A 16,220-nucleotide genomic window follows, 5' to 3' on the forward strand; every position below is an offset into this window, starting at 1 on the left:
TCACTCCATTTTCAGCTGTTTGAGAACCGCCACGCCGTTTTCCACGGCTGCTGCACCGGCTTCCTTTCCCGCTGAGTGTGCGGGAGGGTCCACCCTGCACGTGCTCCCACTCGCGGGGTTTCTGCTTTCTGTGCTCCTCTTGTGGGTATGGTTGGCGTGGAATGGGCACAGGGGGTTGGTATGGCTGAGAACAGGCTTTGAGGTGTGGAGATGCAGATGAAGGGGAGGTCCTGAACCTGGATTTGAAGGACCCAGAAGAACTCACGGGTCCTCTACACTCACACCTTTTCTACCTCTGTCCACCGAGAAGGCCAAGAAAACATAACCAGCTCAGAAGCGGGGAGCACACCTGATGTCCAGACTGTGGCCTCTACACGTCGCTGCCCCTGTGGCAGCCAGGCGGGTGCCCGAGCACGGATTCCAGGTGTGTACCCTGCTGTCAGGGGAAAGGACTGCAACGGTGTCTGACGCCAGGAGGATCACCGTCACCATGACTCAGAGTTAGCCTGAAGACATTCCATGGCCAAGGGTGGGGCAATTTAAGGATACAGGGAAGGACAACAACCCAACCCTTGAAACAGAGATGTTCAAACCTTTGTCTAACGGTACTTTTCTTCACAAAAACACTTTGTTGTTTACCTTTGGAGGATGGCAAAGAACCAAAGCCTATTCTGAAGGACAGTCAATGAAAGGGCAGAGTGAGCACTTGTCCCGCTCCTCAAGGAGACTGCTTAGTTGAGGAGGGCAAGGTTTTCCTTACGCAAGTATTCCATCTGACCAGCGGGGAAGGGAGGCTGCGATGGGGCCTTTGTAATGCCAACAAAGGAGTGATTCTGGGCAGCGGTCGAGAGTCCGCAAGCAAGTCACAGACAGCCCGAGAGCACAAGCCTCCGACTGGAGGGACACCACCCCCACCGAGGAGTCTTACCCCCAAAGAAGAAGAACTCCATCCAACTAGTGTCTCGGGATAGCTGACGACTTACAGGACACACGGAGGAATGTGCTGAACTCTCCCACGGGGTGGCTGCTGGGTCTCCTCCACGGGCCCACAGGGAGAACAGAGATGGCGCAGGGCCTGCGGACTGAGAGACTCGCCGAGTCAAGTCTGCAACCTAGTCAACAGTGCTGTGCCAACGTCACCCTCTTACACCGCAGTTGTGTGCGGTGGCTGGCTGAATGGGACACTGGATTCTCCGGGCTGCTTTTGCAATTTCTTGTGAGTTTATAATCATTTCAAAATACAAAGCTAAAAAAGAATTATAAAACCTGTCATCGAACTGCAACATATGGACTTTCCTTGAATCCATGAACACTGATTGGATATGTAATGTTATTACAAGGACTGCTGCTTTGATATGATAACAAAATGCTCTCTGTTTAAGGAAACGCAATCCTGTCCTGTCACGGCTCCAGAATTTGCTTCAGAGTAGCTCGGGTGATGGGGTGAAGGGAAGAGAACAGGAAGATTAGGGTCTTACTGGGTGTGAATGCGGAACAGAGCTTAGAGCCCACATGCCCACTGAAACCTCACCCTTAACTACACACTCCTCATTTAAAATCTGGACATGAATCCAGCCTCCAGCCAAGAGACAGGCTTGCTCGTGAACACCCGGGCTCATGGCGTCCTTGGCAGCACCCTCCCTCAGTGCGCGGGGGCTGCCTTGGAACGGTCAAGCCCCGGGCCGCAGTGCATTATGATGTCACACACGGTACGGCAGAGCCCATGTGAGTGTGAACTGGTGCGCGAGAAGTCAGGTCCACAGCGACATCCCTGGAGAACCAACAGAGGCACCGCTCTGCCAGGTCAGGAGTGCCACACTCTTGCCCACGGTGACGGAAAGCATGTCTTCCTCCTCACATCTGCACGGACAGCAAGGGCTTCTGGCTCTGCACGTGGGGCCTTCTAGGGGGACGTGGGGCACACAGGCACGTGGCAGGGGTGAGGGTGCTCCCTGGACCCCTCCAGGCATGGTCTGCACTTGGCCAGTGGCACCACTGGCTTTCACAACAAATGGAAGGGGGCACTTTGTGGGGCAAACTCATACTTTTAAAGCAAAGTCTAAGAACAACTAGTGGTGACTATCCTGACTTCCCCAGAACTGCCCAGCAGGAGGGAGGGAGGCATGTCTCTCCTGCCGAGACCCTGTCCTATCTCCTCACACCCAGGCCCACCTCTGCTTGGCCTGGGTGGGGACTTCCATTCCTCCAGAGGAGGCACGAGGGAGACGAGTACCCTCTGGAGTTGTCCCTCTAACCTGCGTGGGCCGCAAGTCAAGTCTTGCTCTGCACGTGTGTTCCAGGAGCTTCTGGAAACCCAGCAGTCCTGACTTGGGCAGGTGCTCCATGGTGGCCCTGTGCTGTGGCGGGGGGGGAAGCCGGCGGTCCCACCAGGCCTGGCACTGTGATCACCGCGTGGCCGGGGGACGTGACTGGAAGCTCAGTGGGACCACAGGGCAGCCAGTGTGCACCCCACCCCCAAACGCACACGTCACACCAAAGGAGCGAACGGAAACAGGGCTTTCCCATGCCAAGGGCTGCCTTTCTTTGCCACCAAAGGGCCCACTGCTTTCACACACTGAAGAAAGCAAATCTGGGGAAATAAAAGCAATTTCAAACCTCACTCGGTTTTGCTAAGTGTGCACACCTTTCAAACCAGAAGGTCCTCAAAACAGAACTTCCAATCAGGGCATCCACCCTGGTCAAGGTGCAGTAACAGGGACCGGACTTTACCTCCTGCTTGAAACAACAGGACACTGGATAAAATGTGTGACGGCTTTCAAGACCCCAGACAATAGAGCACAGTGACCCTGGGGACGGGAACTGACAAGGTAAGCCTGCACCACAGGGAGAAGCCCAGTGGGACCCTGAGTTGACCAGTCTCCACTGGGAGGCTGGGGAGGCCAGAGCAGCCAGAGGTTGAGGGGCAGGGCACCCAAGAGGAGAGAGCTGCACGGATGTGCTCAGGGCCCCAGGGGGTCCTTGGCCGAGCACTGGCTGGGCTGTGTTTGTAAGGGAACTACCGAGGGGTGGTATGAGCCACCTGGGAGGGGTGGAGGGACAGTCCTCGAGGCTCACGTGGGGGCTGGAAGGAGTCCCTTCGCCACTGGTCAGAGTGGAAAAACTTGGCCCATGGTGTCAGATGTAATACTCGAGAAGGTGTGCATCAGCAGTGAGAAGCATTAGCTCTCCGTGGAACAGCGCCATAACCCCAGCAAATGAAGAACACAGACAAGAACTGAAGATGAGCAACCGTTTCCAAAAGGAGTCCAAGCAACACAGCTCAGGAATAGCTATAAACGTACAAAAACATGCAGACCAAAAAAGGCAGAGCTCACATGGTCTTTCATCTAGTCGGGAATGCCAAGCCTTCAAGGAAGGAGGAAAATGCAACCCATTGTTAAGAGTCAAGCAATCGATGGAAAAGGACCCCAAAATGGCCAGATGACAGAAGATGAAGACAACATGCGAAGCTCAGCACAGCTGTGTCCCCACCTGCTCCAGAAGCTGCAGGAAACACTGAGCATGTTAGGGAGAGACAGGGAAAACTTGCTTTAAGATCCAAATTGAGGGCACCTGGGTGGCTCAGTTGGTTGGGTGACTGCCTTCGGCTCAGGTCATGATCCTGGACTCCCTGGATGGAGTCCCGCATCGGGCTCCCTGCTCGGGGGGGGGAGTCTGCTTCTCCCTCTGACCCTCCCCCCTCTCATGTGCTCTCTCTCTCATTCTCTCTCTCTCAAATAAATAAATAAAATCTTCAAAAAAAAAAAAAAAAGATCCAAACTGAATTTCTGGATAGGATTAACAGCCAACTGAACGCAGCAAGAGCAAGGACGAATGAACCTGAAGACGCGGCAAGAGAGGCTTCCCAAAATGGAAACTGGGAAAAGGCTCTGAAGCAAGGAGCAGCCCCCCACCCCCCGTGAGCCCACACCGCCCAGCAAGCTGCTTGGGGACAAGCTGCAGGCCGAGGGACACCCTCTTAAAGCACATGTCTGACAGAGGACTTGCATCTAGAAGGTTTAATGCCCCCCATGACTCAACAAGAAGACCAAACCCAGTAGGAAACAGGCAAGCGGTCTCAGCAGACCCCCCCTCACCGCAGGAGCAGAGTCGGCACAGATGAAGTGCTGGAGGTCATTAGGTCCCGAGGAAAGGCGGCGTAAAACCACACGAGCCACGGCCTCGCTCCCCTCGAAGGGCCACGACTGTGGAGCCTGCGGGCACGCGCCCGGGGCTGACCAGGGGCGAACTCCGGGACTCCCACTCGCGGCTGGCACCAGGGTCGGGGGCGTGATTGCCGCACAACACGGCTCAGCAGTTCCTTAAAATGTTCAACGTACATGTCGTTCGACCCAGACCCTCCAGGGAAGAGAAGGCGTGTGTCTGTACACAGACCTGTGCGCACGTGGGGAAACAGCCCCCACGGCCCCCGGCAGGTGGACAGATGGACCGGCTAGGCCTGCCTGTGCCAGAGTCCCACCCGAGGACACGGACGACGACCTCCCGACACACACAACAATGTGGGCAATGGCAAACTCACGCTGAGGGGATTTCACTCACTAAGCGGGCGCAAAATGTCACTAATCCGTAACGAGAGAAGCATGCCGGGGTTGCCTGGAAGGGACTGATGGGTGGGTCCCCGTCCTTGACTGTGGAGAGGGCCCTGTGGCCGTTGGCTGTGCACACGCACGGGAACACGTACAGGCCAGTGTGTGTCAGGTACGGCCGGCAGACCTTGGCAGCTCCCGTCCCGTGCTGACGGGCACCGTACACTCAGCCTGCCCTTCCAGCGTGGCCCCTCCTGGCTCCTCAGGAGACGCGTGCTCCACTCTCCCGGCTCCCGCCACACCCGTCCGCCAGCAGGGCCTCCGGGCTATCTAGAGCGCATCGGCCCGGCCGCCCTGGCGGAAGCCCCCCTTGCTCTCACTGCAGGACGGCAGTGGCCGACGGGTCTCCCTCCTCCCTCCCGTGCCCCTCCGGTCTGTTCTCTCTGTCCCAGGATGCTGCCCGGGTGCTCACTCACCCACACAAGGCTGGATGGCAACTCTAAACACACGCACCTGCCTGGAAGGGAGCCACATCCCCTAAAACACCATGTCGCCCCACAAGAGGGCTGATGCAGAAGGACACCCGCGGGCCACAGTGCCTGCCTGGGGCCAGGGTCCTCAGGGGAAAGGTGTACTGTCCATCTGAAGTAAGCTGACTCCAGCTGAAGGCAGCAGAAGGCCCAAGGCCGGAGGCGTTAAGTGCCCGTGACTCCTGCTCTGGGTCAGGCACTGCGACACGCAGCCAGCCCCCCCACCCCACCCCTGCGTCCTCCAGCACAGCTGCGTGCTGCCCCTGCCTCCTCCCGGTGCTCGGCCAGGAGCCTGGCCCCTCTCCTGGCTCCTGCAGGTTGCCTCCGCCCCCAGTGCCTCCCCAGGCCCGGAGCAGCAGGGCCCAGGCGCCCCAAGGGCACCGCCACACCGTGCCAGCACCATGCAGATGCCCCTGGCGCAGCATCCAGGCCTGGCCAGGGGCCTGTGCGTGCTCGCTGCTCCCTCCACGATGGGGGACACGGGGCGGCCACGACAGGACAGTGATTCTCTCTGCAAACGTGCTGGGAGCCAGGAGGGAGCGAGGGCGCTGGGTGGGCGCCACCCTCCCCCCCGCCCCTCCCACAAGTGTGGACAGAGGGCCAGTCTGTGCCGGGCTGGGCTGAGCCGCACAGAAATGCGTGGCTGGCCCTGCCCGCTCCCAGGAAATGCCAGATCGGGGGGCTGGGGTGCATGCTGCTTCCTCAGCGCTACGTTCCATACCCGGAGAGCGTGCCTGGCACACGGGGGGGCACAAAAAGAACATGTGTGGAGAGGGGCGCGCCGGCCAGCCCGCTGTTAAATACGGAAGCGAGGACAGAAAGAGGTCTTTCTGATGTGGTCATTCTGGAGAAGACCCGCACCCCATCAGGGCTCTGCTGCCTGCCACCGAAAACCCCAATCCCCCCCAACTGCACACAGCCCCACGTGTGTGCATTCTGCCCGCCACCAACCTGAGGCCTTGCAGGCCACCATGAAAGCCTGTCCTCCACAGGACTGCCACAGGGAGGAAGACCTGACATTCAGCCCCAGAAGAATCCAGGCGTAAGCGGCGGCCTCCTAGGTGTCCGCACACCCCTTTAACTGCACAGTGACTTGGACAGGACAGCATGTGTGCTGCTTGCCAATGTGGGGAAGGTGGCTTCACCCCCAACATGCCCTGCGAGCTCCTGGGGGTGCGGGGCTCACATTTGTGAACACTGGCATTCTGACCCCTGGCGCGCTCTCCATGTGCCAACATCTACTACAGGCAGCAGACACGTGGCCAGGCTGAGGGTGCCCTAAGCACCGAGCAGAGCGTTACTGCATGGTGGCAGTGGGCTTGCTGAGGCCCCCCCTGGCTCCTCCACACCCACAATGCAGCCTCAGGCCAGAATACTGCTCCCCAGCAAACGGGACCACCTCCTCAGGGAGCCTGTCCAAGGAGTGCACACAGCTTACGTGTGGTACGTGAGAGAGAGAGAGAGAGAGAGGCGCACTGTCCACACCCACAGGCTCTGCACATCCATGCCCTTCACTCAGTCCATAAAGGTGCACCAGCGCCTAGCGGAGCTCTGAGTGGGGCAGTGAGTGAGCTCACCTAGCCCCGAGCACACATGAGCACCCGACCCCAACATGCTGTGGGCAAGGGTCCAGACGGGTGAGGGCTGAGGGAAGAGGAGTCAGGAGGGCAAGGAAAAGAAGAATCTGTGCAGGGAATAGCCCATGCAGACCCCTGAAAAGGACGGTGTGCAGAGGAGAGCCATGTGGAGAGGGCTAAAGAGACAGGGGGCAGCGAGGCTGAGGTCTGAACTGTGCCTGAGGCATGTGGGAACCCCTGAAGGATGCGAGTGGGAGAGCCATGAGCAGAGGCCTGACCTGTGTGGAGAAGGCGGGACGGCCAGTCTGGGATGGGCTGGCAGGCGGCCCGGGGCATGGCAACAGGACGAGAGAGGCAGAGGACAGGAGCGGATGCAAGTGCAGGGCTCAGCTAACAGGGCTGCCCCCAGGCTGCCACAGAGCCGCCCAGAGGCCCTGGGTGACCATGGTGCTGGAACTGTCACCTCAGGTGACATCTGTCTGCTGTTGTGTGGAGGCACAGAACCCTCGGCTCGGTCCAGCGGCCCTGACAAGAGCCCCGTCCAGCCCTGAAGACAGGGATGCAGCAACCTGTCCAGGCACTGGTCAGCGGAGCAAGGCCCCCAGAGCACAAGGGCGCGCTCAGCCAGCACCGCCTAGACGTGGCCAGCCCCGTGCGGTTCCAAAGGCGGGTGAGCCCCTCCACAGGTGGAGTACCTTCTCACACTCAGACGTCTCAGGCCACCCAGGCCAGGGGCACCGAGCCACCAGAGCTGCCTCCTTGCTGTCCCACTGCTTTGTTCCCAAGTGAGGGCTGCACCCGGCAGGAGAAGAGGCCCCACCTGACGAGCCTGGCTGGCGAGGACCATTCCTCACAAGCCTCGCGCTTGGAGGGAGCACTCTCAGGAAGAAATCCAGAACGGGCTGCCACCGACTTCAGCCCCACAAGAAAGAAGCGCCTGCTCACCAGACCTTTCGGACAGGCGGCTCTCCCTCCTTCCTGGTTATCAAAGGGCCTGTAGGAAAGGAGGCACCTCTCAGGGAGAGAGAGGAGCTGGGTATTTCAGAAAACACGCATTCTGCCTTGGACCTTGGTTCTACGGACCGCAGCGGCCTTCGAAGCAGGCAGATCCCACCGTCAGCAGCTGGAGGCATAGACACCACTGCACAGAAAGGGGCCCTCGAGCAGGGAAAGAGTGGGGGCTTCTCCCCAGTGTCTCCGGGGGCACAGGCCGGCCTAGGCCTGCTGGAAGGAGGGAGCAGGGTTCAGAGAAGGGCCGGGCCTTGGGAGCAGCTCCTCTGACGCCCTCTCCGGCCGCTCCAGACCTGTGACCCTGCCTGCCCTCTCGGAAACAAGGCGAGTCACGATATATAGTTCAGGGCACGCTGGCATCCTGGGTGAGAGAACCTGTACGGCACTGAACAGCAACGGTGGAGAGCCCCGAACCCCCTCAGAGGCCTGGAAGGCCAGAGACAGGATTATCACTATTTTTAGATCCAGAATAGCTGGCATAATGCTGGCTCCCAGAAGGAGCCCAGGCAAAACAACAGAACATCTGCACACCAGAACTCTCCGGGCACTGCCCCCCGTGCATGATCTCAACAGGTCCTCCTAACCCAGCGAGGCAACCAGAGTGGATACCTTCATACCCCTTTTACACCCAGAAAACCCACGATGAAGAAGATCCATACAAACCCCTTAAAGACATTATACAGGGCAGATGCCAGGTGCATGAACACAAAAATGTCTCCGCAAACCCCCAATCGAGTGGACCAAGAAAGCTTTCCAGCCATTAATCCACTGTGTCTACTGCTTTTCTCTATGTAAGACAAGAGTCTGGACTGTCCAGCCCACACGAGGACTCCTCCAGAGGCCACATATTGTGAAGCAGTGTATATATATTTGCATATGCGTGCCCAAGTGTGTATCTGTGACTGTGTGTGTGTATGCGTGTATATGATTACACGTGAGTTCTGTATGCGTGAGTGTACACTTGTGTGTATGTGTGTGTGACTGCATGAGTCGTGTGTGTACACACGTACAAATGTGAGTGTATGTAGGTGGGTGTGCATTACATGTGAATTGTGTGAGTGTGTATGTGGGCAGTTATACGTATGGATCTATGTAAGTTGTGCGCGCACGTGTATACAAGTATGTGTGTGTGCGTGCACGCATGGGACCACTAGGCAACTGTGCTCCTTTCTTCCTAAGGCTCCTGCCCTCACCTCCCCAGCCGTGACCCCTGCACTGCTGGGCCACGCCAGCCCCTGACCATGCCATTAAGAGCAGGAGCTCCCAGGCACCTCATGGCTGAGGCACTCCTGCCCTCCCTCGACTCTTTCTCCTGACCTTTCGGGTTCTCACTCGTCAGCTCCCAGAGGCGCCGCCCCTCGCCACCACGGTCAACCCCCACTGTTCTCCTCGCTCTCTGCTAGCACACAGCTTACTGGTCATGCCCCTCCCCCCCATGGCCACACCAGGACTCACATCAGGAAACCCGGGCACCACCAGATTTGTGAATGGCCGTGTCCCAGCACCAGGAACACGGTGAGGACGCAAGCACTTTCTCACTTCTCCCGTGAACTGTTTCATTGGCTATGACTTCATCTTGTCATCTTCCCAGGGAGCTCTTAACACAACCCGCAGACAGAGTTCGATGACTGATGCCTCTGGCATGAGGACATGCTCCTGAGAGCCTTCCAGCTGAGATGAAGGGTCACTACCATGCTAACTTCACCCTACCCTTTGTCTGCTTTCCTGGCATTTCTGTCCAACTGGCACAAGAAGCAATAAAATTTTCAGGGGCGCCTGGGTGGCTCAGTCAGTTGAGCATCTGCCTTCAGCTCAGGTCATGGTCCCAGGGTCCTGGGATCGAGCCCCACATCAGGCTCCCTGCTCGGCGGGGAGCCTGCTTCTCCCTCTCCCACTCCCCCTGCTTGTGTTCCCTCTCTCACTCTGTCTGTCAAGTAAATAAATAAAACCCTGAAAATTATTAAATAAATAAATAAATAAATAAAAATTTCAAAACACTGGATGAGCCCTGATGTCTCTGTAAAGACAAGGGACCTGGCAACCAGGCTCCTGGCTGGCTCAAGTGTTTCCATTGCCGGTATATCCACATCCAAAGAGGGTGCAAAAAACAGTTTCAGAGAATGGATCCATAAAGCCCAAAAGCATACGCAGTGAAACGGCTGGTGTCAGAACTCCTCTCCCCTTGCCTCCCAGCCTCGCTGTGTGCACACCTGCTACCTTGAGAAGGACACAGAGACAGACAGGTGCTCGCACCCAGCCTGGCACCCTGCCTGCCTGACCCTGGCCCCCCTGGAGCTTGCGTGACACACAGAAAGGAGCACGGGCCAGCTTGGAAAGTCTTCTGGGAAACAGCAGGAGCAAGACCTCAGTGTCACACGGAGAACAGCCAGCGCAGTCCCTAGAAGACAATGACGGATGAGCCACAGACTGGAAGAGAGGATGAGCAAACTGCAAAGCGACACAGGACTTTCGTCCACAACAGATAAAGCACTCTCAAAACTCTAAAACAGAAAGACAAACTACCCCATTAAGAAGTGGGCAAGAGGGCACCTGGGTGGCTCAGATGGTTAAGCGTCTGCCTTTGGCTCAGGTCATGATCCCAGGGTCCTGGGATCGAGTCCCACATCGGGCTCCCTGCTCCTTGGGAGTCTGCTTCTCCCTCTGCTTCTCTCTCTCTGTCTCTCATGAATAAATAAATAAAATCTTTAAAAAAAAAAAAAAGAAGTGGGCAAGGGATTTGAGAAGACACTTTCCCCAAAGAAGGAAAGGAGGGCTGAGAAGCACGTGAGCAGCCGCTCAGCATCAGTCAGCAGGGAAACCACAAGGCAGCACCCCACTCCCACAGGCTGGGGGGTCCGTGTGCTTACGAGGGCTGAAGAGGCCACTGAGAGGCGAGCGCTGCTGGCGGGAGCGGAAGGGGCGGGAGCTTCAGGAGCAATGCAGTCCTCCCCGCTCACGCGTGCACCTCCCATGCGACCCAGAAGGTCTACGGCCTCTGCGGGAGAGACGAAGACGGGATCGGGACGGTTCATGGCAGCGCTGCTGGCGATCGCCAACTGCTGAAAGCGACCCAGATGCCAACAACGGCAGGCGGCTAAGCAAACTGTGTCTTATCTGCGGAAGGGGCTACAGCTCAGCCACGACAAGGACCGCAGTACAGATACACACAACAACCCGACGGATCTCAAAGCATCAGTGCCATGAGAGAGGCAGAGCCCAAACACTCGACACTCTGCGATCCCGTGGACACGAATCGTAGCAAGAACAAAACAACCGTGCCGGGGAGAAGGGCAGTGGTGGCCAAGGGTGCGGCAGAGGGGCATCGAATGTTCCATAGCGTCACTGTGGGGGGAGGGGGTCCGACAGCGGCACACGTCTGTCAGAGCACATCAAAGTGCACACTTCAGACTGGCGAGTCCTGACGAATGTAAATACGTGCTCTTCACTGATCGGAGGCACGCACACACAAAGAACACCATGTGCCAACAGGGAAGGAGGAGCTCCTGCCTGGGACGCCAACCTCGAGTCCCACACAGTGGAGGCTGCATGAAGCCACGGACCAAGGGGGACAGTGGCGCTGTGGGTCTCAGACACGCGGTGCACAATCTAGAGTCAGGGGGTGCGGACGGGAAGGGCCGCGAGGGCCTCTGCATGCTGCCCCTTTCCGGTTCCGGGACGTCGTGGGCGGCAATGTGGTCTATTCATCTGAAAGCCACAAGCAGACACACTTGCAACTTTGCTCTCCCCACGTGCTACGTGGTGACGAACTATTCACACGGAGTGTTTGTGATGCCCTGTCTGTACACTGGGCAGCGGCCCCGTCTTCTCAGCCCCTTTCTGCACAAGCACCAGTGGCTCTGCCCACGCTAGGGGAAGGTCCCACCCGCCCAGCAGCCGGTGAGGCCTGGAGAGAAGCTGCCAGCCAGCCAGCCCCCGGCGACCCCCTTCCCAGGGCCGCACCCGGGGGCCCAGCAGCCCCCCAACAGCACGCATGGCCAGGCAGGGCCCATCCACCGCACCAGGCTCCTCCCCTGGAATGTAAGCAAACCTTCTGTGGCAGGGAGCTTGCTGCCCCCATTAATGGAACCGGCTAGGGAGGGACCCGAAGAATGCTACTTCTGTTCTTTCGGACAGCCGATGTCGTGGCGGTCACCACCCACGTGGGTTCAGAAAGAGGGAAAGCTTGAGTCGTCACACAACTAAAACCAGGCTGGAACCTCATCAGCAGTGGGAGTAGGAGGACTGAGACAGGAGAGGAAGTGGGCTTTGGGCTGGGAGGTGGTGGCTGGCTTCGGGGCAGGTTTCCTGTGGTCAGGGCCACTGGAGCAGGGCTGACCCAGTGCCCTGCGGCCCGAGGTCCCCACTCCACACTGTCCAGGACAGAGGACAGAGGCACAATCCCGCCCACAGTGGGCCAGGTCCACTGAGGCAGGTGCCCCTGCACACAAGTGGCCAGGACCCATGACGTGGCTCAGCATGCGCCAGGCCACTAGGCCCTAACTTGGCGCACCCTGAGCTGGGTAGAAAGAGCCTTCACAGGCTTCCCCGAGCCCCGCGCACACAAGAGGGGAAGGGCGGCAAAGAACAAGCCACTGGAGCCCTGGGACTCAGCGTCCCCAGCCCATTCCCACTGCCTCTGCCACGAGGGGCGACGCCGTGTCTGGGGGTGATGCCTGCGTACAAGTCCGCAGCAACAGCAGCCCCCCCCAGCACGGTGCGCTCGCCCTCCAGGTGTCTGGACATCCCCTGGGACAGAGATCTGACACAGGGAGTCTGCTCCAGAGCCCTTGCTCTGAACCACCCCCACCCCCCAAGAGGGGACGCGCACATCTGGAAAGGAAAGCAGCTGTCCGAGCAGAGAGCTGGCCCCGGGTGACCTTGTCACAGCTGTGCTGCTCCCCTCCAGCCCCAGCAGCAGAGAGAGGAAGGAGGGAGAAAGCCCCAAACCCACCACTGCTGCATCTCACACCAAAGAGAGGAAATGCCCAACACAGGATACCCGTTTCCTATGCACACTGGCCACGGAAAACAGGAGCCCCTTCCAAGGCTCACCCTGGTACTGGCGTCTGAGTGGGGGCCAAAGCTGCTCGGGCAAGGCAAAAATGTAGACACGGGGGTTGGAGGAGAGCTGGGGCCAGGCCTGGGCCCATGGCCAAGCGGGGCTCACCCTGCATTCCTCACACACTTGCCCAACACCCCTGTAAACCAGGCTGAGGTGGTCAGGGAAGAACCTCTGGGTGGCAGGCGAGGAAGACATGCAGGGGTCAGGCTGGAGGTCAAGTGCTCTCCTGGAGCCCAGCACCAGGGCAGCCATGGATTACCAGGTCACCAGGGAGCAGGTGTGAGGTCCGGCCGAAAGAGCCGCCTGGATGGGAAGAGGAGGTAGGCTGTGGCCCACACAGGGCTGGGCGCCAGGATATTAGCACACATCCAGAAAGCAGAGAAATGCACCACCACACCACCAAAATCGTTCTGTTCCAAGTTCAAGTCAAGCCAAGCTCCAAACAATGAAAGTGGCTGTTGAAGCCTGCCTAGTCATCCTGCCTGGCCCCTGGCCACCGCTGACCACAGAGGGCAGGGGCGTCCAGGCCACGTGGCAGGCACCTCTGGCAAGTCTTCCCTCCTGACCCCCACACTGGCATCTGCCAAGACAAGCGCCCGCTGGCCAGGGCATAAGCAAGGCGGCCTGCTCGTGGCAGGCTGGCTGAGACCCACTGACTCAACAGCACCACTCTGTTTAGAGCAGCAAAGCCCATGTGCCCCTGCCCTCCCCTGCCCACCTCAGAGCCCAGGCGAGTGCCAGACGTGGTGTTTACAGACAAGGGGCAGGCGCACCAGCGCTGACTCCCTCGGGAGAGTGCATGGGCTCAGGAAGGCCAGTATGCTCAAGGCAGGGGACAGGTGACTGCCCCTCTTCACCCCCTAGCCTTTACAAGCCCAGCAGGCATGCAGCCCAGCCTGCCTAAGAATAGGGCACTGTGGGTCCTGCCACGTCGCCCCGCCCTCCCCACTGGTATAAAAGCCTGGGCTGCAAGATTTAGCCCAGGCTCAGTCCAGGAAGGAGGCTAGGAGGCCACATGGGAGGGGAGCAGAGCCCAGTGAGATGCCGCCTGTGCCCGGCCCCTCCCAGTGCCCTTACTCCCTACAGGGACTTCAGCACAAACACTGGCAAGCTTGCCCCCCACCCTGAAACACTGAAATAGAAGGAACAGCCTTTCATTAGAAAAATGCCGGAGAGAAACAGAAGGCCACCTCTACATCGTGGAAGCACAGAGGGAAGCTTCCAGAGATGGGGTTACTCTGAGACAGGCACAGGCCAAGGAGCCAAAGGGGGGTGGGGACGAGCTCTCCCCCACAGCACCCCCAGTCAGTCAGCTGAAGGGTCAGCCTGCCCCTCACAGCCCTGCACAATACAGCCCAAGAGCACTGCACAGCGCAGGTCTAGGGAGGACACGGCGCCAGGAGGTACCGAGCTGGCCCAATAGCCTCACAAGGCAAAGCCAGTGGCACCTGGGGTACCCCGTTAATAGGAGCATGAGGATCACAAACCCCCAGAACTCCATCCATACGAGAGCACTGCCGGCAGCCACCCTGTGGCCGAGCACCGTCCACATCCTGTTGTGGATGTGGGGCCTGGGACAGGCCCGGCCCTGACAGGTGCAGAAGGGAAGGCCGAGGCTGTGCTGGGAAAAGGGACCCTGGTCCCCTCCCCCTCTGCCTGCTCCCCCACAGCACGTTCCCCTCTAATTGGAAGTGCTGTTTTCTTCTCTGAGATGAGGAGGAAGGCATCAGGTATGGGAGTTCCAGAAAGCGAGAGGAAAGCCAGAGTCTGACATGCCGAGGCCCATACTTCAGATTCCTCAGGGGGAGGCTCAGAGAAGCCGTGGGGAGGAGACACTCAGCACAGCGTGCCGACCTGGGGACAGAGGGTCCAGACAGGAGCCTGGCCTCCTGCCCTGGTGCCTCCTCAGCATGGGAGTTGCTTGTGGCCCCCCACCCCAGTCTTCAGAAGGCTTGCCTGTTCATCTCCCTTCTTAGCTCGAAGTCCCCCAGGACCCCAACTGCTGTGAAGGCTCACGGACTCTCAAGGGTCTTCGAGGCCCCACATGATGTGTGCCCCTGCCCAATGCCCGCCATGCCAGCCTGGCCCCAGGGACACACACAGACGGTCACCTCACAACCCTTGTCATGCTGTGTCCTTAGCCCCAAAAAGCCTCGGAACAGACTCCTCCCTCCCAGCCCAAATGTCACCTGAGACCCTCAACCCTCCAAAACTCACACAGTTCCCTACAGTCTTCCTCTGACTCCGCTGCATCTATATGAGCTCAATGAGAGCGGGAAATGGGCCTGTCATTTTCTGCGACCACCTTGGTGGACAGCACTTGGTCCAGCATCAGCAGCGGTGTTAACACATGCTCCTGAATGAATTAATTTCTAATATGCAAATTAGAACAATTGCAAATCAGCAAGAAAAGCATGACCACCCTCCCCCCCCAAAAAAACAATAAATGGCAAAGAAAAAACCATAAGAGGAAAAAAAAACTATGAATAGTCAATAAACTAAGAAGAAGAGATCAATTTTCCTAACTCAGAAGCAACCCCACAGAAGACAAGATGATTTGGGGCACCTGGGTGGCTCAGTTGGTTAAGCGACTGCCTTCGGCTCAGGCCATGATCCTGGAGTCCCGGGATCGAGTCCCGCATCAGGCTCCCTGCTCGGCGGGGAGTCTGCTTCTCCCTCTGACCCTCTTCCCTCTTGTGCTGTCTCTCATTCTCTCTCTCAAATAAATAAATAAAATCTTTAAAAAAAAAAAAAGAAGAAGACAAGATGATTTTTTTTGTTTCTGATCAAGGACAAGGACAGCCAGTGCTGGGGAGGCTCACCTGAACCCCCCAGACACAGGCTGCCTCACAAAATGTTCTGGAATGCACAGTGAGAAGACCCTGTGACTGGAAAGTCTACTTCTAGGAATTTATCACCAATACTCAAACGCAGAACAACTTACAAGTAAGGAAACAGAAAGAAGGACTGCTTGAAACAAAGATGCTGGAACCTGCCTCAGCCCGTGTCCACGGGGGCCTGGCTGGTAAGGCGCGGCGTGGCCGCAGTGTGTCTGCACGGGGTGCGCGCCAGCATGGATGGGCCACGGCACAGGGAAACTGGAAGGTGCCAGAAGGTGTTGCCCGGAGCAGCTCCTTGGGGGCAAGATTTGATGTAGATTTCACTTTCTTTATAAATTTATGCATTACTGAAATTTCCCATATAATCAGAAGGGGAAAGAAAAGTTACTGTAATTTTGGATAAAGTCATACATGAAAATGCCAACAAAAAAGATGCTGATAAAAGGTGATTTTTTCCCATTTCTCCAAATATTCAGTTATCTTACTCTTATAATTGAAAAAAAAGTCACTATGTACATCCTAATAAAGATTTTTAAAAATGAGACGCAGCTAAACCTTTGGCAGTTTCCCAACAAGCGAAACACGCACCGGGCACCCCAGGACAATGCCCCTCCTAACTAGCCCCCGGGGCAGGAGGACCTGGAAGCGCTCGA

The 16,220-nt window shown here is 57.8% G+C and overlaps 1 protein-coding gene across 9 annotated transcripts in view; it reads right to left on the minus strand.

Annotated features, from left to right (window-relative positions):
• MOB2 (MOB kinase activator 2) overlaps positions 1 to 16,220 on the minus strand; it is a 78,309-nt gene that overhangs the window by 26,275 nt on the left and 35,814 nt on the right. Inside the window, exon 1 of one of the 9 annotated variants that reach the window (XM_081797577.1) lies at positions 9,121 to 9,297. The exons of the other annotated variants lie outside the window; for them this stretch is intronic. Within the exon in view, the coding sequence (XP_081653703.1) occupies positions 9,121 to 9,122 (2 nt within the window). The 5' untranslated portion in view covers positions 9,123 to 9,297. Of the gene's footprint in view, positions 1 to 9,120; positions 9,298 to 16,220 lie in introns of those variants that run through there. 9 annotated transcript variants of the gene reach the window in all.

The sequence above is a fragment of the Leptonychotes weddellii genome, chromosome 11, assembly GCF_054177405.1.
Source record: "Leptonychotes weddellii isolate Sample4059 chromosome 11, ASM5417740v2, whole genome shotgun sequence".
NCBI classification, from domain to species: Eukaryota; Metazoa; Chordata; class Mammalia; order Carnivora; family Phocidae; genus Leptonychotes; species Leptonychotes weddellii.